This window comes from Martes martes (assembly GCF_963455335.1).
Source record: "Martes martes genome assembly, chromosome: 3".
Lineage (NCBI taxonomy): Eukaryota > Metazoa > Chordata > Mammalia > Carnivora > Mustelidae > Martes > Martes martes.
In genome coordinates this window covers 89,681,622-89,706,341 of record NC_137890.1, presented here as the reverse complement: position 1 = coordinate 89,706,341, position 24,720 = coordinate 89,681,622, and the positions used below count along the sequence as shown (strand labels likewise).

Here is a 24,720-nt window from a genome sequence, read left to right as displayed (position 1 = left end):
AAGCCTGTGTATGAGCATAAAACTATTTAATGTTAGTTGCAGTGCCAAGCAAATCAAGAAATAGCTTTATCTTAAGTCTATGAGAATTGAAGAAAGAAAAGGAGAGGGATAAAATTTTGATAAAATTTGACAAAAACCCAGAGATATCTGCCCAATTCTATGTGAAAAAATTTATCTTGGTCAAATTTTCAGTTTCCTCCTCTTCCAATGAATACGTAGGTCCACATATTTCTTGAAACATCTTTCAGCCCATTCTCCCTCTGGAGGGGGCCATATTGGATCTTTTTCATTAGTCATAGAGGGAAGACTATAGGCATATGTCTTCCACAGGTTGGCAGCCTACAGAAATGAAGACATGTATTTCATCCTTCTATATGACATCAGAGTGCAAAACACTGTCTAGCACTGGTATAATAGTCTTTAAAGATAACTAAATTAGGATGACAGATAAAATTCTTCAGGGAGAGCCTTCCAAAGCCCTCTCTTAAGTATGCACACTACTTATAAACCTAACCAAGAAAAATACAAACATGATTAAAATGTTCCAATTTATAATTATGAAAATGATATTAATCAATCAAGTAATCAGGAGATATTTGACCATAATTGCCTTTGGAAAAAGAACAAGAATGAGCAATTACTAAATCCTTACAATAAATGAAGTCCTTTATATGTTACCACATTTAATTTTCCTCAAAACAATCATACTAAAAAAAGGGTAATTATCTCATTTTATGTCAAAGAAAACAAAGTTCGTAAAGGTTAAATAAATTATTCAAGGGCATCCATCTGAAACCCTGTTCCTTTTATATGATACCAGTTCCCTGTAGGGCTCACCAGTAGGCTAGAGTACAGAGGCATGCGTAGGTCCCTTTCTGAGGCTCAACATCTAATTGGGGTGACGGTAACTATGATATGTAGCAGTAAGTGACGGGAGCCACCCATAGCCTGGTTCCAAAGCAGGGAACAAGAGTTCAATCCATTCAATGTGTTCAGAGATGGTGTTTGAAAATGATCCAGAATATTAGGATTTTGCATACTTGGATTTGTCCTCAAAAGTCGACTATATAGGTTTACAGAAGCACTATTTCAGGACACATTTCATATTCCATAGTATTGTTTCATCTGAGGTATCAAAACTGGCAAAGAACTGTAGACTCTACCCATTAATCTCATTATGGATATTGTTATCCCTTTTCCTTTCCCTTTGCCCCCAAAACAGTGTTTGCATAATTGAGGTCTGACCCATTTATGAAAAGAAACTTCTTGAAGCATGTTTTAAAGATCTACATTGTAACATAAAACAGTCTGATTCTAATTGAAATATTAATATAATTATGTGTATGCTCTAAATTTCTGGAGCTAGCTAATATGAAAAATATTAATATAGTCATTTAAAACTTTTTCAAATCAAGGGAGAAGAATGTATTCGATCACTTAATTAATGTCCCTGTAACTCTGGACTGAGGCTTCTCCGAGCTTCCTATTCTCAGTAGGACTGTTACAGCGATAATTCAAATTCCATTACAGCGAGACTGGAGATGGATTGTGGGAGTGTCACTGAAGCCTCACGAAAGTGATTCAGTGGCCATCCTGAGAGGTTTCAGAAGAAGGGCTTGATTTTTACATGCTAGTTTCATGTTAGCATCTCTTTCGTAGTGTAAAGCTAAAGAACAAAAACTGTCATGCAGGTCTGTGAGTGGGAACTTGCTGGCCCGGTGGGGCTGGACTCAAGAAGAAATAGAAGGGCCAATTCAGGAGCAGAGTTTGCATGTCATCCTTCTGGTTAAGCCAGAAGGCAGTCTGAGGGTCCACAGCCAAGTTGTATAGGAAGATCCTCCAAAGCCTAGGTAAGCTTCTGTGAAGGTCAGAAAGTTCAGGATAGCAGGAGGACTTATATCTGAGATGTCACAGAAAACAAAAATTCTAAATTTCAAGCGGGTGAAACCAATCATTTGCTGTGCCAAAGCAGAGGCAGTAGAGTGCACCTCACCCCAAATCAGTCATCACTCTTCTTTTACCTCCTCAGTGTGTGGTTGGCTCTGTAGACCCTGGAGATATAGTCCTGGGTGTGCCCAGGATAACTCTAAATTCCAGGTAATAGAATCTCTGAAAGGGACTTGGATGAGGTCCTCCTGAGGAAGTTTTAGTAGTGGACCTCAACCTATGCCTACTGATTTAGTTAATTTTTGGTTTGGGTATACTCCCATATGTATTGTAATAGCACTTGGCAGAGTATATATGAAACTCTCGTATATTTTTTCTGAAGAGTCTAAGATTCCAAGATTGGTCAGGATATTGGGGAAAAAAATGAACAGAATAAACTGAAGGATCCTGGGTTAATTCTGCAGGATGGTACGTAAGGTAGTTATTGTTAGCCGTCATTGGACAGATTGAGGGCCCATCCAAGCTCTCTGACCTTGGGCAAGTTACTTAAATACTCTGAAATTGCTTTCTTATTAAACCAGGAAAATAATACCTAATTCATAATTAGTATTAGGAGGAAGCAATGAGGTAATTTATGTAAATCCCCTGTCACAGTGTGCTGTTGTCTGAATTCCGTAAGTGGTGTGTTCTGTTGTAATGCTGGTAGTTATAGCAACTGGAACAGTATACAGATGGCCTGTTTTGTAAGACACTTTGTAATAAAGAGGGAAACTTTATCCACATAACTTTTCCATGCTGATAATCTTCCCTTCTCTTCATCTATCATTCTTTTTTTCTTTCACCATGGGGTGAGACAGCTTTTCCAAGCTCTCTCTCTGTGTTAGGCAGATTCTGGAGGTCCTAATCAGCCAGTGGAGTTGGTTACATGAAATAGTAAAATGAGATCAAGCTACAAGACAGAGGCCACAAGTATCCTAGGGCTTTCTCAACCCAAGTGTGGCATCCGAGATCTGGGAACTTAATCTTGAATCAGGATCTATTCCAGGGAGTGGTACCCCCAGGAAATCAAAAGCAGAAAACCTTGATCATAATAGTACACAGAAACCATGAGGATGCTGGAATGGGTTTAAGTACTACAGCTAGATGACCAAAGTAGAATTCCACCAGGGTTCAACTCTTTTGAAGGCACAGGCACAGCAGGGACAAAAACAAAGCAAAATAGAACAAAATACTATCTAGTCTTAACATCAGTACATATTAAACATGAACAAATGACTAAATTTTTTCAACTTGTCAGTGTTCATATAAATTCAGTCCAAGTCTGTGTGGCAAATATAGGATTTAGTATCAAATGGCATGCATCCACATTTTCCTAAATTTACTCCCCAATTAAAATTCCATTTAAACAAACCAGAATGCCTTCCTCACACATTATACTGACTCCAAGGAACTAGAGTCTGTGACCCAGTTCATCAAAATGCACTTGAAAAATTCTGTCTGGAACTTTCAGACCAATGCTATGCATTAAAGGTGTTTTTGTTTTTTTGTTTTTTTGTTTTTTTTCATTCTGTCTTTTCTCTTCCAAGGCTTGACTCATAACCACTTGAGATAGAGCTAAAGCTGACAGAGAAAGTGAAAATCCTCTGCCTTCTTGCCCGCAGGAAATGCTTGGCAGGAGATTTCCAGGCTGTGCTGTCATCAAAGCTAAACTTAACCTTGTTCAGGAAAAGAACCCTTCACTTTCAAACCAACTCCTTGTCAGACCCATTCAACTTGCAGAGTACAATGTTGGGGGGAAAAGGGAAGGAAGAATAGCAATGAATGCATTTCAGTTTGAGGTTATTGAGTCTTGAAATGATGACTTCTCATGTTTTGCAATGACATTAAAGTTAAATGTCTTGGTTCACAGCCACTTACCATTCCCTTCATCTCCATTAATCTTTGCTCATGGTTTTGAAATATACCACTTTCTGTCTTGAGCAATGAAATTAAATTTTCCCGGGGTTATAACTGCTTTCCAGTGTGTCTTTTCTCTTCTTATTTGATTGCTAAAGATCCCCCGCCCCCCAAAAAATGGGACGTATTTAGTGAACACAATACAATGTATTTTCCCACTATTTTTAATCTGTTCATGCATAATTTGAGGGGTTGGGTATGGGAAAAATTGAACTCATATGACCGTGACAGATTTGCAAACTCTAAATACAACTCAAACTTTATTGATGCTTTTAAATTACAGGACCAAATACCTGGACATGTCCATATAACATTTATAGCATTTTATGTCTTCATAGCTACAGCCAACATTTGTTTAAGAGTCACAGTTGTAATTCAGGATGAGCAAGAAGAGCATTTTAGAAGGAAAAGTAGAACATGCTGAAGTGCCTGGAACAAGTTTTTATTTTTAGCCTGTCCCCAAAAAATCATTATCTAGAGGCCTGAAATGTCTCAAAAAATCATTATATTTGAGTGCCTGGTAGGTCACTTCATAGAGTTCTGCAGGATCAGATCATATTTGGAATCAGATGGGTAAGCTCTCTGGACCACAAAAACAATTGGTAGAATGGATTGTCTGTTGGAACCTACCCCTTTCTCTGTCTTCTGATGAGCAAACATTCTCTAGAGAATGTTTTAACAAATGGCACACCATACTTTGATCCAGTAAATCATATCCAGGATTTTTATTGATTTACATAAAAGATAGCATTTCTAAAATTGAAATATGGTAATATGAGGGGCTCAGAATAATTAATATCTGTCTGCATATAATAAATGAAGATTTTCTCTCTACTGCTGTAGATTGGATATATTTTGTATGGGTGATAGAGTACAGAGGGCGGCAAAGACAAAAGGACCAGATTTGAGACTTAGCTCTGAACTCTGCCTGGTTCCCTCTCTTGCAGTGATTAAATTTTTTTTTTTTTAGAAGAGGATAAGCACATTAAGATAGAGCCATCAGTAATCAATAAAAGGGAACCAGCTGGTAAGTGGGAACCACTAAGTCCAGTTTATTGGCCACCCTTGCCTAGTTCCTATCCTCAAATTCTAAGAGCAATATTAAGAGAGGTCTAGTGATAAGTTAAAGATGATCATTGAGAACTGGAAGTGTTTTCACTTCCAAATTTTAGGATTCAAGTTTATGTATTCTCTAAATATCATTTCCTTACTTAAAAATTCCATACAGGGGCTTACTGGATAATTATAATGTTATAGTTACCATTAATTGAACACTTTTATCTGCCAAGCATTATTTTCTCTGTTGCTTATTCATAATAATTCTAATTTGTCACATTCTCTCTGTGGAGAATAGGCATCTGCATCACCAGTTTCCAGGGAGGGAAACTGCAGCACAGAGAAATGAATGGATTTGTCTAAATGTACCAGTAAGTAAGTAGGACAACCGAACGCATGGGCAGAGTGATGCAACCCACAGCATTAATGTTTTTATTCAACTCAATACTTGCATACTTATTAGATTTAGGAGTCAGGATCCCCTCTGTATTTATTGGTCTCCAAACCTTGCTTTCTTTGCCAGCAGAACTGGGATGGGGGAGATGTTTGAGTCTAGAGCAAGTACTTTGGAAAGAAGATGTCTTTGTCTTTCCAGGTAACACTTGTGTGTCACTGATAACTGTGCTTCTCACCTGTTAGATGACTACCATTATGGCCGTCCTACTCAACCTGAGACATTTTTTCCCCCAAAGATCAATTGAAGAAGGTATTTGGAAATCACACACACACAAAAATAGTATTGATGATCTCATCAAAATTCTCTTCAGGCATTCAGTTTTGATTTAACTCCCCTATGTGACTTGGGCGGAGTCTTTACGGTTGCAGTCAAATGCTCTTCCACTGAGCTATACCCCCCAAAGTTTTGACTGTTGCCCAGACATTTCCCATTTTAGAAAGCTGCCCAGTTCCTACTCAGATTTTTAAACTGGATTCAAGACTTTCCTTCATTTATCTAAGGTTCTACTCAACAAATAATTATTGAACAACTGATCTGTGATCATTACTGTGAAAGGCAAGGAGGATAGGAACTAAGACTTGGTCCCAGCTCTCAAAGAGCTTGATGCCTCAGGTGCAACAATATCATCAAAATAAAAGCTCATTGTTGTGGTAGGTCTTCTTACTGACCTACTGACCCCCCAAAGAAGAAGCACTTCTCTCTGCATGAGGAGATCAAGGCATGCTCTGGGAGCATTTTTATCCTGTGCAGGAGATAGGAGTTGATGGGTGGGCAAGCAGAAGGTGATATGGAGGGCTTTCTCGACAAAGTCACAGATGGAGGGGCATAGAAGTATGGCACAGAATGTCCAGAAAGCTGTCAAGAAATTGTCCAGCTGTGAGCATAGACTGAGAAATAAGGAGTGCTAGGAAACAAAATAACCAACAGTGTGATTATGAATGGATCTAGAGAGGCAAGGAACTAGAATTATTTCTTTTGTTGTTGTTGTTGTTGTTTTTGTTACATAAATTAACCCATTTGTTATAGGCCAGCAATGTTTCAAATGATGGGGCTTCTCCTGGTCTTTCAACTCCTTCAGTCATCTGATGGATGACTTTACTGTGACAGCAGAAGTGGTGTTGTAGGTCCAGGCACCACCAATGATAGTTTTCGTGCAGGAGCCACAATGCCAGATCCCCGCAGCTAGTCTTTTCATCTTGGTTTTGCTGCAGAAGGAGCAAGTGTACTGGGCGTGCTGGCTCATTTCAATCTTTTTCGCTGTTTTCCTGAGGGAGACACTATAAATGGTCCCATATTTACCCAGGATTCCGATCTTCTTGGTGCGTTTAGCCATGTCGCTGCAAACCAAGTCTGAGCCCAGAGAGGAAGATACTCTACAATTGTGTTCTGAAAGCATGGGGAACTACGTACTTCAGGTCAATGTGATGTTTCTTTTTCACTGAATATAGTACTCACTGCTCACGTCTCTCTTTGGACAATAAGGGTGTGCCACTTTATAATATAATATGACTTGCCATGTGATATATGTGTGTGTATGTGTGTGTGTATTATTCTCATGATACTATTTATTATATTTATCTAAAAGGAAGATGAGGAATATTAACTATACTTTGGAAATCATTTTAATGTGTGGTCATTCATCTCTGTTTTGCTTGATTTAAATTTGTTAATTTTAGGAACTGATCTGTAAGCTTCCAGGTCTCTAAAATGACAAAATAGGTAGTTATTGAGACAAAACCTTGAAACTATCTTTTATTTTTACCTCCCTCTCAATGCACCAAGCAACAATGACTCTTAAGTGATATAAACCTCAATTTTCTTACCTTTTCTCCATTCCAGTTGCCATTGTTTTAGTTCAGGCCTTCATTATCTCTTCTTTACTATTTCCATAGGCCTTGATTGGTTCTCCCTGTCTTTTACCCTCACTACTTTGTACCCATGCTTACCATGGACATGCACACATAAACATGCTCCATTTTCTATGTTGAAACCAGAACAAACTTTCCAGAATACAAACTGGGGAGACTTTCTTGCCCAGAGCAGTGTTTCTCAGCTTTTTAAGCTTCTGATCTAAAAGCACAAACATAGCAGGACCATTTTTTAATGTCTAATTTAAAAAAAATACATCAGGAGCGCCTGGGTAGCTCAGTGGGTTAAGCCATTGCCTTCGGCTCAGGTCATGATCTCAGGGTCCTGGGATCGAGCCCCACATCAGGCTCCCTGCTCAGCGGGGAGCCTGCTTCCCCCTCTATCTTTGCCTGCTGCTCTGCCTTTGTGACCTCTCTCTCTATGTCAAATAAATAAATAAAATCTTTAAAAAAATACATCAAATATAAGGACTAGAAAGAAATCCAAACATGTTCTACAGCCTCATTCTTTGTAATGTCATCTAAGAGCTGTGCTTCATATTCCTCTTAAGACTCACTGGTATAAGGGCACCTGGGTGGCTCAGTTGGTTAAGTGTGTCTGCCACCTGCTATCAGTTCAAGTCCTGATCCTGGGGGCCAGGGATTGAACCCTGCTCAGTAGGGAGCCTGCTTCACCCTCTGCCCCTCTCCTTGCTCATGCTTTCTATGTCTCTGTCTCTCAATTTCAAATAAATAAGTAAAGTCTTAAAAAGAAAAAAAAAAAAAAAGACTCACCAATATAATGGACCAGACAGCATGATGCTTGACACATTGTGCTTAAGAACTGTTAGTAAAAGCAATTAAAAAAAAAAAAAGTGATAAAACTTAGAGTACTGGGTTTGGTCTTAGAGCATAAGTAATGCATAAACGGAATAGCTCTTAGTACAGAATTATATTAAGAGCCCTGAAATGCTGATAAAGAAATAGTGTTAAAACCATCTGGATGGGAAAAGTCTGAAATATATAATAAAGTGTACAAAAATGACATTTTTCAAATGCAATGACTGCAACTGGAAAGGGTGAGCTTGAATTTAGAGTAGAAAGAGTAACAGCAAGTGAAGGAATGAACACATATCCAGACATGTGCCAACCACTGGGTTAAATATTTTACATGAATTGTCTTTTTTTGTTCTCATAACAAGCCTATGTACACTTATTATCCCCATTATACACAGAGAAGACTGAGATTAAATAACATCCCAAAGGACATATAATTAGTAAGCTGCAGAGTCAGGATCTGAATTCAGACTGGGCTGGAATCCAATGTCTGGGCTCTTTCCAAATATACTACAGTCTCCAACTGGTCCAGAAAGAAAATGCACACACATACACACACACACACACACACACACACACACACACAGAGCCAGATTATGATCTTGAAAGACTACTGCTTCTGTCTCTGGGCTGTCATTATTTTTTCATCTAAAGACCAATAAAGATCAATATTTGTTCACATTATCAGTACATGTTTATCCCATCCACTCATAAATGGTTGGCATTGACCTCATTGGGCTGTGCTATCAGCCAACTGGCCAGTTTCCAACCCAAGCCTATCTTTTTAATCAGGCCTTTTCCCTCAATTCCAAAGAGCAGATTGATGACACATAGATGTTAGTGTTTCCTTTAGAAACTCTGTGCCTATACCCATTAAAAACAAAGAGGTTTTTACAAATATCTAAGGATTGATGGATCTGCCCTTTAAAATCAGGGTTTCCAGAGAACCAGAATTTTCATTGTAATTTAGAACTACTTGATTCAAGAACTTGAGTAGCTATTGGAAGTTTAGCTTCATTGTATTCAAAGAAAGAATAGGTATCTACTATGAAAGACACAGCTCCAGAACAGAAATTCTCAGCTCTGATGAGCACTGAATTGGCAGAAACACTATCTTTATAATTCTTCAGTTGTCTCCATTCTTTCATCTTAATACTCCATGCATAATCCTTTAAACAATTCACTTTTAAAAGTAAAAAGACATAATCTGTACTTTTAATTCTTTAAACCTGTGATCTTATTTTTCCCATTTTCATAATCTTCTTCATTCTATATATCCCATTCATTCATTTTTTTAGCTTTGCTTAAAAACTCAATAAATTCCAAACCTGACTGACACTGTACTTTGCAATGATGTGTGTGTGTGTGCATGTTGTGAGTTGTGTGTAATGCTGATAATTGTGTTCTATGGGGAGTGTTGATAGTTGCAGATAGGAAGAAAGGAACAGGGGTGCATAGAAGCAAAGTTGGATTTAGAATTTAATTTAATAGGTAAAATTTAATTATTTCAAAGATTGGCTTTTCTTTATCATTTGCTTTTAAAAATAATCTTGTCACGAATCTCAGTTTCTTGTATTCCAGAAATTTCCAGTCCTTTTTATGTATGAATCTTGTCTTTTCTACCCATCAAAGACTTCCTGTCTTCTAACTAATCCAGCTCCTTTATGAATGAGCATTCATAATCTTAAAGGTTTAAAAACTTCAGCAAATTTGTATTTAGACACCACAAGTGATGCTTTTGGGGGTTATGATTCTCGGTCTCTGATCAAAGCTGATCTCAACAACAGTTTCCTTATTCCTGACTCTGCTGATTGGACCTCAGTTTCTGAGTCTTTGACCAGCCTGTGACCCCATCAATGATGTTCTGACCTTATGGTCAGCTGAGACCTCATATATGCACACAACTCTCTCTTTGTTCTTTCATCTTTGTGATGCCACCTCTGGAAGCCAAATTTAAGGCTCACATACTATTAGGTCTTGGTGAGAGAAACATGTTGTTGAAAATAGGGGTTTAGGACTGTTGATTGAATGAAGAGAGACACAAGTGGTAAACTGACAAGATGGTTGCCAAAATTGTCACATGGTGTTCAAAAAACCTGATATGGGATTAAGTAGTGGACAAACGAAAGGGGACAAAAATTGAGTACAAATCTGAGAGACCTTTCTTTCAACTGTTTATTCAACACATATTTATTGAACATATATGTAGTACTGGACATTAAGTGCTGGAGTAGAATAATATCCCTGCTCTACCAGCAGCTTTGTATGCTTTAATCACCCCACAATTAGTATATATACCCTGTGACTCACACATGAAGGAATTAGGAAACATTTCTTCAGTTAGGTACACTTGGGTGGCTCAGCTGGTTAAGCATCGGCCTTCAGGTTAGGTCATGATCCCAGGGTCCTGAGATGAGCCCTGCATTGAGTTCCTACTCAGCAGGAAGCCTGCTTCTCCCTCTCCCACTCCTCCTGCTTGTGTTCCCTCTCTTGCTGTGTCTCTCTGTCAAATAAATAAATAAAATCTTTAAAAAAATTATTCAGTTATATTAAGTCATTGATAAATTATATTTAAGGTTAGAATAGAAAAATAAGATAGTCAATATTCCTAACCTGAGAATCAAAAAACAAAACAAAACAAAACAAAATAAAAAAAACATCCATTAGTGGCGGTCTGGGGGTGAAATGGAGTATGTGAAGAAAGCAACTTAGAAAAACATATTTTTAGGCATATTTTGAGTTTAAGCTAATTATGTAATATTCATGTGGGGACATTCTTGAAAATCCAAGAAGGGCCAAATTCACACAAGACAGTGAAATGGAAGACTCACCCATGTCCATCTAGGAGGCATTCCTGCTGTCATTTTTAGGGATTGGAATCCAATTTTCAAACAGGCGATATGCAAAGAATCATACCAACCTTGGTTCAAAGCCCAGCATAGACATTGACTAGAGTGTGAAATGGACTACAACCCTTGTAGCTGCCTCAACCACACAGTACAAATGATGGTTTTCCTCTTGTTGACAACCTAGACAGACAGCTGTGCAAGACAGACAGCTCCTGCTGCTTTGCAGTTATACTTAGTCGCTTGATTATGATGTAGTCCTAGCAAGCCACTTATTTTTTAATTTAATTTAATTTTTTCAGTGTTCCAAGATTCATTGTTTATGCACCACACCCAGTGCTCCATGCAATATGTACCCTCCTTAATACCCACCACCAGGCTCACGTAGCCCCCCGCACCCCTCCCCTCGAAAACCCTGTTTGTTTCTGAGAGTCCACAGTCTCTCATGGTTTGTCTCCCCCTCTGATTTCCTCCAATTCACTTTTCTTTTCCTTCCCCTAATGTTCTCCATGTTATTCCTGATGCTCCACAAGTAAGTGAAACCATATGATAATTGACTCTCTCTGCTTGACTTTTTTCACTTAGCATAATCTCCTCCAGTCCCGTCCATGTTGATACAAAAGTTGGGTATTCATCCTTTCTGATGGAGGCATAATACTCCCTAGTATATATAGATAATACCTTCTTTATCCATTCGTCCATTGAAGGGCATCTTGGCTCTTTCCACAGTTTGTTGACTGTGGCCATTGCTGCTATGAAATATTGGGGTACAGATGGCCCTTCTTTTCACTACATCTGTATCTTTGGGGTAAATACCCAGTAGTACAATTGCAAGGTCATAGGGTAGCTCTATTTTTAATTTCTTAAGGAATCTCCACAGTTTTCCAAAGTGGCTGCACCAACTTGCATTCCCACCAACAGTGTAAGAGGGTTCCTCTTTCTCCACATCCTCTCCAACACTTGCTGTTTACTGTCTTAGCAAACCACTTATAATTGAAAGACAGTAGCTCCATATCAAATCTAACACAGCATTGTGAATAGAATTGCTTTCAAAGATGGGGAAATACCCCAGAGCTCTTTTGTCGATCCCTGGACAGGACTATCCTTTCTTCCAGAAACTATTGCAGCCTGCTGCACCCCATCCATCACCAATCACCAGCACAGCATAGCAAGGGGAGTGCCCATCTCCACCATGTTTGAGGAATTTGCTATAATTGCCTTTATTAGCTTTGAGGCCCAACAGACCCTCAGATGTCTAGAATGTGCTCAGTTAAGGTTTGTTGATTGAATAAATGAGCTATAACCCCTGCAATTTACATTTGAGGAATCTGAAATATAGAAAGGTAAAACCGGAAATATTGAAGGTAGAAGAGTACCCAGGATTCCTGGATTCCAAGTTAAAGTTTTTTTACGTGGAATTGTTCATAAACATAAGGAGCTTCTTAAAAATATATGTGGATTATCGTTCAATGCAAAGTAGATGCTTGGTTTCTTGAGCTCAGGGTCTGTGCCTTTGACTTTAATTTTGTCTTCCTACAACAAAGAGCACAACCATGTTTATTCAGCAGGTAGTCAAAAGGCAGAGACTGTATTAAGTTGGAGATGGATGTCAGGACAGAGAAGGTTTAAACTTCTTTTCATCTATCAAAATTTCTTTTATTTTAGAGAGCCTTGTTTCTTGTTCTGTTCATTATAAAGTAATTTATCTTTTAGGATTTCATGGTGGAAAATGGGGACCGGGTCAGATTTAAGAGTAATATTAGAGTATTCATTTTTGTTGTTTACTAAGTGAAATTATAGGTAACAAGGGGAAAAATAAATGAAACTAAAAGCATGAGTTGTCACTTCCAAGCACCATTGTAGGCACTACACAAAATGTGTGCTTTATGTCTTTTAAACAAAGTAGGCCATTAAGTGTGAAATACTAAGAGGAATTTTATCTCACTATAAATACAAGTGAATCTTTTAAGCTCCAAATCCCCATATACAGACAATTTACTGTGGTAATCAAGATGATACTCACAATTTGACTTCGGGGCCATCTGTTACTCTATTGGTATTTTAATAATAATGAATAAAAATATATGTTGGTAACAAAAAGTGTTACTTAAAGTAGAATAATCTTAAAGAGTCAATGATAATTTCTAAAAAGCTGTGTAAATACCATATTTACTCAGAATTCTCTTGTTTGCCTTTACCTTTTAATTAATGTGATAGAAGGCATTTAATATGTAACCGTACATATATACTAAGGAACAAATAATCCCCACTTCTTCAGACTGAAAATATCAAACAAAATGCTTAACTTGAGGATCCACACAAATATTCATAAGGAAAGATATCACTTTTATTTATCCGTTCTTATTTTTTAATCCTTCCTTTATGTTTTCTTTTCTTCTTGATGTTAAAGTTGTTGAACTAAGAAGACAAGAAAAAATAGAGAAGACATTCAAATTCTTTTGAAAATCCTATGCTATTCTTTACTGTTTTTTCTGTTATCCAGAAGATGCAACTCTGGCCTTCCTTTTGCACAGAGAAAGTTATTCATTAAATGAATCTTATAAAACATAATATAATAATGATCACTGGACTTACGCAGGTGTAGCAGGTAACTTTGAGCTAGCAGTCACCATTTAGGAGTAAGGAAACCTTACTCCTAAGGTTAGTCCATCAGTGAATTGAATAATCCTCAACAGCCTTGTCATCTCTCTAAACCCTGAAGTCCTCATTTGTAAAGTGAAGGGCTTGAATTTCACCACTTCATAGGTTCCTTGGGTTTTGGTATCCTCTTAGTCTATGAATGTAGGGCTAAGTCATTTACCAATAAGAACAATGTTGTTCAGCAGTTACTGATTGGAAAGAGCTGGGTAACTTTCTATCATACACATAGGCATGGATTTTTATCTGCCTAGGCATCGGGTAGAGGAGAAAGTGGCCTTAATGTCATAAAGGAAAAAGGTAAAGATGGAAATGAAATTATCTGCTGAGGAAAATGGAGAATTAACAAATCACACATGAATAAGGGTTTACATTTTTTTAATAATAGCTTTTTAACTTTATCTCCTTTTTTGCAAAAAAAAATATTTTTTTAAAGATTTACTTATTTATTTGAGAGAGAGCATGTGAGCAAGGGTGGGAGGGGCAGAGGGAGAGAGAATCTCAAACAGCCTTGTTACTGAGCATGGAGCCCAATGTGGGGCTCGATCTCAGGACCCTGAGATCAGAACCTGAGGCAAAACCAAGAGTCTGACACTGAAACAACTGAGCTACTCAGGCACCCCTGTAAAAAATATTTTAAAGATAAGCCCCATCCATGGGATTTTTAAGAGTGTGTTTTGAAAAACATTCTACTATGCCAATGCATCCATTAAGTGTGCAAAATGATATTCTAGTAAAATTATGAAGGTCTATCTCAGGTTATGTGTTCTCTTGAAAGTCTGACTTTAGTCCTTTGGAATATTTTCCCCAAACTTCAAACATCTCTCTGCCCACCTGGTTTTATTCACCCTCTCTTCTCTCCTCATGTAAATACAGATAAACATCCACCGTACTTTTGGAGGAACTGACTGATGGATTTAGCATTGTGCAGACACACTGTCAGAAAGCAGAGATGTGAGTGGTGCCTAAAATGTAGTGACAACATGGGTTTGCTTATTTAAAGCCTGCAGGAGTGGTAGAGCAGATGGTGCTTTGTTTCTTTCCTTTCCAGCCATGTGTTTGGTGTGATGTTGGCCCAGGCTCTGCAAGGCTGCCGATCCACAGAGAGGGAGGACTGCCCCATGCAATGTTGTTCTCACTCTCTGGTGATTCTTTACACCCTCTTTCCCCCTCCATTTCATATTCTCCTTCTCATCTGACCCTTTGTCAACATTTAGTGCAAAAGAGTTATCGGTGACATCAATTATTGAGCAGGTATTGTGACATACAATGTCTCAAAAATAAAATTGTTAGAATGGTTGTTTTTGATTACTGCAAATATTACAGACAATCCATATAGTGCTTCCTGGTTTCATTTTATGCTTTATCCTTTAAAGGGGGTTTCTCCCATATTTTCCCGTATTTCTCGTTCTGTTCTAAGATGGTGCTCTGGCTAGATATGTCAGAGATGACTCTCTTGATTTTGAAGACAAAGAAGTTGCTGCTTTAGTATATTTGAATGTATTAACTGGAGTCACCAAGGCAAGAGAAGAAACCAAATTAGAATGACGAACTCTTAGCTCTAGCCTTCCTGATAATTTCCACTATCCCTGACTGCCCCAAATCATGAATTAAAACATATATAAACTGTTCTCATGTATGCTAGATCATCTCTCTTCTGCTTTAAGAATAGGACACATGTCTAAAAATAATACACACTTTTGGATTTAGAATGGCTACATGGACAAATTCTTAATTCCCAGTGACCAGGGTTAATTTGATTAGAGGCCTGGTCTATTCTCAATTTAGGTGACATAAAGAAGGCAAAGGGAGCTATGTACTGGCTGCGGAGGAGAGGTCTTTCTTCTTTTCTGATTTGAAATTTTCCCATTATTTTCATTTTTAAGGATAGAACAAAAGTTCAGCCATGTTCTCTAAAAGCCACTCTTGCAATGCACAAGGTCCGTGATGAGAGGAATCCTGAACAATCTCCTCTGGACCTTCCCTTTAGCAAAGACTGTTTATGACAAAGGTTGCTAATCTTCCAAGTGGAAACACTGACCCCACAAACTGAGATACAAGGAAGGCACAATTCAGAAGAGGAAATGGCCATTGGGGAAAATGGCAGTCGGGGTCACAAGACCAGGAAGCTTTGGAAGCTAACCTCTCCCTGTGGCCAGCAATTTGTGAAAGAGGAGACTGCATAGGTCTGGAAGAGACAGAGCAGATCATTTGCCTGGATGTCTATATAGTTGGGTCCCCATTTTACTGGCTTGGGTGTAACCTTGGTGAAATTCCCTTAAATTTTCTCATCAGTTTTATCTATCATCTATCTATCTATCTACCTATCTATCTACTCTTTCTATTTCTCAATGGTCTCTGACCTCTGTGAGGTCTAAGATTAAATTTTATTCAACTCTCTCTTCAATGCTTGTTCAAGTTCAAGAATAAAGTATGTCCTTATAAATATTTTTTGGACCGAATTAAATTGAAATGGTTAAGTCGCTTCTATTCCTACTTTAAGGGAAACATGGGGTTCGGGGCACAAAACTCAAACATGTCATTGGCAACATATTGAAAAATCCTAAGAACCCAATAAAAATGGTAACATGGCATTGTACATGCTGTATGTTTAAGGAATACTTAAATGTATAAATGTATAAACATGGCACTTTAAAAAAGCTTCAATGTGCTTGTGGAAGTGGGTGTCAGAAGGGTTCTTAGCTATTGAGAAGTAGTGCGAGGAGTGTTACCTGAAGTTGGAGGATGGTTTAACTACAGTTGCAGACAGGTGTGGCTCGTAGCATAGCTTTGAAGTATGATGTTGTGTGGTGTTTGATGTGTGCATGTGTACGGGTATATTGTATTTTCGTGGGGGTCAGTTCCACTGAATTGTTTCCTGTATTTACCTAATGTTTTCTGATGATGAGATAGGTATAGGCAAATGTAAGATTTGCATCACATCAAAATTGTTTGCTAATATATAAATAGTGTAACCAATCTGCGTTTCCAAATTAACATATTAGAAGTGTGTATGCACCTCCCTGCACCTGCATCTTATGCCTGGAATAAAGCAGCCCTGAGTTCTGCTTTCTATTTGCAGAATGACCATAACTGCAGAGGTGTCCTTGCTGTGATTTTTATGTCATTCCTCCTTAGTGAAGATCTGGCTCTGTTTTGTGTTTGTCAAGTACCTCAAAATATTTTTCAAACATTTGTGTTTGGGGAAAAACTCAAAATACACTTTGCCAGTTGATTTTTTTTAACACATTTAAGAAACAAAAATTTAATCCTTATGTTTCTCATTAATTTTCCTGGAGTTAGATGAAATAGTCCTCTCTAAGAATTTTCTAGATAAACAAACACTCCTATCCAATGTACATTAAAAAAAAAAAAAAGACTCGCTTTTTTTGAGAACCTTTAATACACAAAGTTTGCCTTCAAATTAAATGACATAAAGTCATGTTTGAATGAGTATGTCTAGATTCAATGGCATCATTTTGCAGTGTTCTGAAAAGCCAATTGTGTACAGAATGGAAAAATAGGAAAAACATGTTGGTACTGTTGTGTGAACTAATTCTGTCCTTTTTCCCTCCCTCCCTTCCTTCCTTCCTTTCTCCCATGACCACCCATTTCTTTCAACAAACCTTTACTGAAGGCTTACTATGTATCAGATTATTTGCTAAAGTCCCACAAAGTGTGTGCCATTTAGTGTAAGATGCAAACCAATAAATGAATGATTACAGAACATTTATATGACCAGTTTGCTCTGCAGAGAACAGGGTCCTGGGCATGAGATTGCATGGTCAGTCTGGAAGAACAGGTCTGTGTTGCCAAGATCACATCTCCCCATGGCCCCACCCTGTTCCACATTTGGACAGCATCAAAGAAAATTTAGAAAGCCTACCTGTCACATTAGGGTGGGCTGGAAGGGCTGCTTCTGAAGTAAGTATCAGATTCAAGATTGTACAAGATTGGGGGCTATTCTCCTTCACTTTGTGAAACAGAAAGAAATTAATTATTAGAATTAGTCTTTCATTTTCTAAACAGTTTCGCACAACTAGGAGTAAGACATTCTAAATCATTCTATCCCTCTAGATAGGACTATGGCAGGACTCCTCAGGGACTGAAGATGTGAGAGCAAGTAAACAATTTTATCTTCCCTTCAGTAGTCTCCTTCCTTCTAGAATAAGCTCAATAGCTGTAACTTGAGGCTTTGTTCAAGTGGTTGATTAAAGGAGCAGATGATAGATAAATCAGTGAGATTTCTGGCCACACCATTTTCTGGTGTTGTGATCTTGGACAAACTTCTTAACATCTCTGAAAGTCAGTGTCTGCAACTGTGAAGGACTGTGAGGAGTCAATGAAATAGCCCATGGAAATGAGTCATACTGGCCTTCTTCAGAGCAGTAGTTAGTAAATGATAATGGCTAATGCCATCATTCCTCTCTTTACAGGCTATATCTTGCTAATGGAATTTGCTTTCTTTCTTTCTTATCTTTATAGACAACTGTGATGACCCATTAGCATCCCTACTCTCTCCAATGGCTTTTTCCAGTTCCTCAGACCTCACGGGTACTCACAGCCCAGCTCAACTCAACCGAAGAGTTGGTGAGTAAGGTGACTGAAACTCTGAAGGCAAGTGCTGACTAAGCACAATGTGGGGAAATGGAAGAAAGAGAGCAATTTCATTCACTGGGATCATATCCAAGAGTATTGTTCAGAAGAAGAATGGGAAAAGAGGGTTAAAATGGAATTAAACCCTGTTTCCCTGTGCATAATGGATATCAAACTATGCCAATTCTTATCTCCCCAACCCACACTATTCTTGATTATTATGAGAGGCCTTAGTGAAATTAAGGGTTTTTTTTAATTGCTTTCTTTTTATATTTCATATATCTAACATAAATAGCTAACAAAATATATTATTACTGAAGCATGTTTATAATAAACGTGAATTAAATCTACCGATATAGTCCCTTCAATAACTTCAAATTTTACAATAAAATAGATGTCGCTAATTTTAAAAATATATAGTACTACTAAATAAAAGTAAGAAAATACAAATAACTTGCAAGCTTACCAGCTAGAGATAACTATGGTTAAATGTTGGGTTGTGTATCTTTACCATGTATGATGGAAGTAATAGCAGGAAACACTTATCTGATCTCTAAGGCAAAAGGTCTTTAACATAATGTTGGGTATCTAGATAGATATATTTTAGTCAGATTTGGTTAATTTTTATGATATATATGTTCATTTAAATATATATATATATATATAGCTATGTAATTGATTTTTTAATTTTTAAAGATTGTTAAAATTTATTTTTTTACTTTTTAAAGATTATTAACATCTTGATAATATTTATATGTTTTTACCTCACTAGAGAACATTATAAACTCTTTCTCAAATTGAGAAAAAATGTACATGCAACTTCAAGAAATATTCTGATCTGTTAGAGTTCATATTAATTATTCCTAATTATATCTTCTCATTCATAATATGAGGCACATCATATTAGTAAAATTTCAAATATTGGCCCACATTTGCTTTCTGGAATAAGTTATAATTGGTGATTGTATTATGGATATAATGTGCAGAATGATTTAACTTGTCAAATTTTATTGTTTTAACTTGTTGACATTTTAATTTATACTTTTGAATTTTCATTATTCATAAGAATGATTTTTAATTTTTGTTTGTACATTTGGTATCTCTTTTGTACTATATTTTACAGGTATTCTGTTATAATGGGATCAGTAATTTAAGTTAGCAAGTTATATGGTCTTGTTAAGAAAGGAGTTTAAGGGAGTGCCTGGGTGGCTCAGGTAGTTAAGCCTCTGCCTTCGGCTCTGGTAATGATCCTAGGGTCCTGGGATCAAGCCCCACATCAGGCTCTCTGCTGGGTCGGGAGCCTGCTTCCCCCTCTCTCTCTGCCTGCCTCTCTGCCTACTTGTGATCTCTTTCTCTCTCTGTCAAATAAATAAATAAATAATCTCTTAAAAATTTTTAAAAAAAGAAAGGAGTTTAAGAATGCTATAAGAAACTCTTTATGCAATTCTTTTTTTTTTTAAGATTTTATTTATTTATTTGACAGAGGAGATCACAAGTAGGCAGAGAGGCAGGCAGAGAGAGAGAGAGAGAGAGAGAAGCAGGCTCCCTGCTGAGCAAAGAGCCCGATGCGGGACTCGATCCCAGGACCCTGAGATCATGACCTGAGCCGAAGGCAGTGACTCAACCCACTGAGCCACCCAGGCGCCCTGCTATAAGAAATTCTTAACTAAGAAAACAAATCGAGGGTTGCTGGAGGGGAGGTGGGTGTGGATGGGGTGACTGGATGAGGGGCATTAAGAAGGGCACGTAATGTAAGGTGTTATATGCAATTGCTGAATCACTAAATTCTACCCCTAAAACATAATATACTACATGTTAATTAAACTGAATTTAAGTTAAAAAAGTAAATAAATTTTAAAACAGAATTCTATTCTTATTTTTTTTTAAGATTTTATTTATTTATTTGACAGAGAGAGATCACAAGTAAGCAGGCAGAGAGAGAGAAGCAGGCTCCCTATTGAGCAGAGAGCCCAATGTGGGGCTTGATCCCAGGACCCTGAGATCATGACATGAGCTGAAAACAGAGGCTCAACCCACTGAGCCACTCGGGTTCCCCAAGAATGCTATTCTAAAGGAAAAAAGAATAAATAATGAATGAGCCAGCAGGAAACTATTAATAACAATTGTGTATTAATAAGAATTTCATAAAGCATTTCACCTATATTAAGGTATTTTTTCTTCAGAAAGATACTGTAAGATAAGTAGTATTACCTTTCAGATAGGGCTCCTAAGGCTCAGAAAAGTTGTATAACTTGCTTAAAATCACAGTTACTAAGGGGAGATGCTTTGATTCAAATCCAAGTCATTCAAAACATAGGTTTAGCCCCTAATCACCCCATGAGCTAATTGGTTCACTAACAAAGGTTTAAAAGGGCTATATTAGTGCAATTGCCGGGTCATAGGGTAGGTCTATTTTTAATTTTTTGAGGAATCTCCACACTGTTTTCCAAAGTGGCTGCACTGCACCAACTTGCATTCCCACCAACAGTGTAAGAGGGTTTCTCCACATCCTCTCCAACGTTTGTTGTTTCCTGCCTGTTAATCTTTGTCATTCTAACTGGTGTAAGGTGGCATTTCAATGTGGTTTTGATCTGGATTTCCCTGGTGGCTAATTATGATGAACTGGAGGAGAGTATGCTGAGTGAAATATGTCAAGCAGAGAGAATTAATTATCATATGATTTCACTTACTTGTGGAACATGAGGAATAACATGGAGGACATTAGGAGAAGGAAAGGAAAAGTGAATTGGGGACATCGGAGGGGGAGACGAATCATGAGAGACTGTGAACTCTGAGAAACAAACTGAGGGTTTTCGAGGGGAGGGGGTGGGGGATGGGTGAGCCTGGTAGTGGGTATTAAGGAGGGTATGTATTGCATGGAGCACTGGGTGTTGTACTTAAACAATGAATCTTGGAACACTACATCAAAAACTAATGAGGTATTTTATGGTGACTAAAATAACACAATTAAAAAATGTAAAAAAATATTATTAGAAGGAGACTTGGAAACAAATTATCCAGAGTTCCAGTGCTGCCCACGGCATTTACTTACAAGCTCTGTGTTCACCTACCAGTCACCTCTCTGCTCTTGACCTTAGTTCTTTATCTGTAAAGTGGAACAGTAATGCCTGCCTTGACATATTATATGCAGATTGAGGAAGAATTTCACATTCAAAAGATACCTCTCCCTGCACGGTAGAGAGCTGGACCAGAGCATGGAGGTCTACTTGCCAGTTCAGGAAGAAACACAGCTTGGAAGATTTTAACACGTGTTTCCGATGGGACATCCAGGGCCAGAGTTTGTTCCAATCCCATCCAACTCTACAGTGGCAAAAAGTCATTACTGCCTAGTAGCACCTGGGCAGTTTCTGGGGAAGCTGTGAGTCTGATCATATGCCAGCTTGTCCTCTAGTGGACAGATATTGACAGAGCACAGTTGTCTCTGCTCCAGTTTATTATAATTATCCTGCTCACTAGAGAATCTGTGTGCCGGAGACCAAGAACAGCATGAGTGTGTATAGAGAGGATGTTGCTCTCTTTCTCCTCTCAACTAGAGTTTACATCAGCACGGCCATGCAGGAGATTCAGTCTCAGAAAGCTGAGACATGTTGGCCTAGAAGTCATCCTCTAGCACAACCGCCAGGGCTGGGAGACTCCCCTGCATTCCCTGGGTCCAATCATTGCCCTCAGGGGGAATTTAACACAGCCTCAAGGAGAGGTTCAATCACTGGTTCTCATCCACGAGCTATACATTTGAATCATTTGAATCATTTGATAGGTTTATAAGTAACACTGCCTGAGCTCATACCTCAGATATTCTGAATTAATTGTCAGAAATGGGGCCCAAAGGTGGATATTGACAAAAGTAAATAAACACAAGATTTCCGGTTGATTCTAAAATACAACAAGAGTTCCAAACTGATAAGTCGAATGAATTTACAAAGAACAAAATTCTTCTATTAATATTCATTGAGCACCTACTATGTACTAGGCACTCTGTTAGAACTGTAGCACATAGTGGTAAAAACAGGCACAAATCCTATTCATAAAGAGTTTACATGGATAATATAAATTAGCAGATAAGTAATTAATAGCTACCATTTTTGTTAGTGATAATATTGATGTCATTATCTTTATATAAAACACAATGTGCATGCATATATATATATATATATAAAAATAGGATAGAGAGCTAATATAGATGTATATAGTTATACATACACACACACACACACACACACATACACACCGAGTCGAATATAGAGAAAGAGGTGAATATATGCAGGGTTGGAGATACACACACACACACACACACACACACATACAAACCCCCATATATTAGGATATATATACATATATGCATATACACACATATAGTAATATGTACGTGTACATATGCACACACATATACTACTTATACAGAATATATAAATATATAGCATGCATTATAATAAAACATAAGTTATGTTAATATTATTAAGAATAGATTGTTGTCATGAATTTTCTAAATATAGAAATCTGAAAGTTGAGAAAACTAATTTTTGTTTAGTTTGGAAATGTTAGTATGGTAATGACTTTTTTCTCCTGTAAAAACAGACTTACATGCTGTCTGTCCACTGAAAAAGCCTAGAAGTATTATATATCTTTATCTAATAAACACTCCTTTCTTCATGTCGTTCTTTAAAACTTCTCTTTTATTTTAAAAGAAGAAAAACATCAAATATGCCCAGAAAGGCAAACTGTTCTGCATGGTTTGAAACCTAGGATACATTCAGATATACTGGAGATTTCAAAGAGCATCTTGGTTTTAATTTGAATTCTCCATGTATGTTTTATTAATTAATTAATTCATTCATTTTTAAAAGATTTTATTTATTTGAGAGAGAGAGAGAGAGAGCATGAGGGGTGGGGGTGGGCAAAGAGAGAGGAAGAAGCAGGCTCCCTGCTGAGCAGAGACCAGAAACAGGGCTTGATCCCAGGACGCCAAGATCATGGCCTGAGTCGAAGGCAGACGCTTAACTGACTGAGGCACCCAGATGCCCCAATTTCTGGATATTTTTTTTCTTAACATACTCCATTCATTCATTCGCTTATTCATTCATTCATTCACTTATCATTGTATTTCATGAATTCCTTCTACTCTGCCTCATTCAGATTTCTATACGTTTATAAAGAATCTTCCTGGTAGGCCACCCAAGATGAAATCCAGCTTGTAAAAATCTTGACTTCCATGAAGCTATGTCTCTCTCATATGGAGTGTGCTCAACAACGTTCTCATAGCTATTCACTGTTGAGCTATTTCCCAAAGAGCAACTTGTCTGCAAGTCCTGAGCACCATTTAAAACTGCCAACTCCGGGCAACCACATACACCTTTGGCATACACTGAACATAGTAATGAGGACCACTTTACCTCTCATGTGTGCTCAGAACTCAAGCACGCACATCTCTGACCTATACACAGGGGGAAATGCTGCCCTGCTGTTAAGTTTGTCATGTCGGAAGCAGGGATCAATTCAAAAGTTCAAAAGAAGACTACAGGAAAGTGTGCTGATGAGTACTCTCAGACCCTGAGTGAAGCAGATGTCATGAGTTCTGTCAGTGACAAAGGAATCTTTCCGAGAAAAGACATGCCCTTGGAAACAACCTTTGCCCTGAGTTACTGTGGTGGAAGCCAAAATCTGGGCAACCCACCAAACTGGGAGGGAGACTGGGTGGTGAGCGCCCGCTGCAAGAGTGTTGACACCGCTCTCTCGTCTAGGGAAGGGATTTGCCAAATAGAGCTTTTGTTCTCTCCCTCCACACATCCTTCAGCCCTCTCTCATCCATACACAAAGAAAGAAAAAGCAAAAAAAGAGAGAAAGAGAGAGAACTAATTGCTTAAAAAAAACTGACAAAATATATTAAGCGGGAGGTCAGATCACTATTACGTTACCAAGTCAAGCTATACAATTTTGGCTTAGGAGGCATCTAACTTTGTCCAGTGTGATTTGTTTTGTGGAAAGAAAGCTTTTGATCCGGGCTTTAAAGTCAGCTGGGCTTGGAGAAGCTCTTCCTGTCAGCAGAAAGTGCAGTGCTGGGTGCACGGTGGGAAGCTGCTCAGCTGTGGCTTCGACCTGATCCAGAGTGAGAAGGTTTTAAGTTACTTTATATGATTAAAAGGCAAATATGAATAGACATCTCTGGCCCCATGAGAGGAGAGGTTTGTATTTTTCTTTCCCTATCGCTCTTTCCCCCCATACACAGTTTTGCAAACAATTACCTTTACCATTTATTCCTTGAAATTTTAATCTCTCTTCCTCACTTGATATATTTTTGAGATGCTTGCCTGTGTAAGTTGAGATGGTATGTTTCTAGCATGACAATTTTGTTGCCATGGAGAATCTGATTTTTTATGTCAAGGCCTTTTTAACTTCCTGGGCTCGTGGACCCGTGAAGAGGCTCAAAACCCTTGCCCCCATTTAGCACAGATTCCATGCACACTTTTTATTTTCTCCTTGGGCAACACTGGTTGCCAAACCCTAAGGACCCCTGAGGGTCTTTGGAAGTTGGTTTTCGGTTTGGTGTCACGGGTCCTTCTAT

General features: G+C 38.0%; 2 protein-coding genes across 2 annotated transcripts in view; one reads left to right on the top strand and one right to left on the bottom strand.

Annotated features, from left to right (window-relative positions):
* Positions 1-24,720, top strand: part of CNTNAP5 (contactin associated protein family member 5) — an 811,336-nt gene that overhangs the window by 152,583 nt on the left and 634,033 nt on the right. Inside the window, exon 2 of the mRNA XM_080798228.1 lies at positions 18,030-18,134. Within this exon, the coding sequence (XP_080654354.1) occupies positions 18,030-18,134 (105 nt within the window). The remainder of the gene's footprint in view (positions 1-18,029; positions 18,135-24,720) is intronic.
* On the bottom strand, positions 6,435-6,689 carry LOC308339846 (large ribosomal subunit protein eL43-like; the record flags this gene model as incomplete). Its single annotated transcript, XM_080798829.1, has 1 exon — positions 6,435-6,689. The coding sequence occupies one exon, from the start codon at positions 6,687-6,689 to the stop codon at positions 6,435-6,437; it is 255 nt and encodes an 84-aa protein (XP_080654955.1).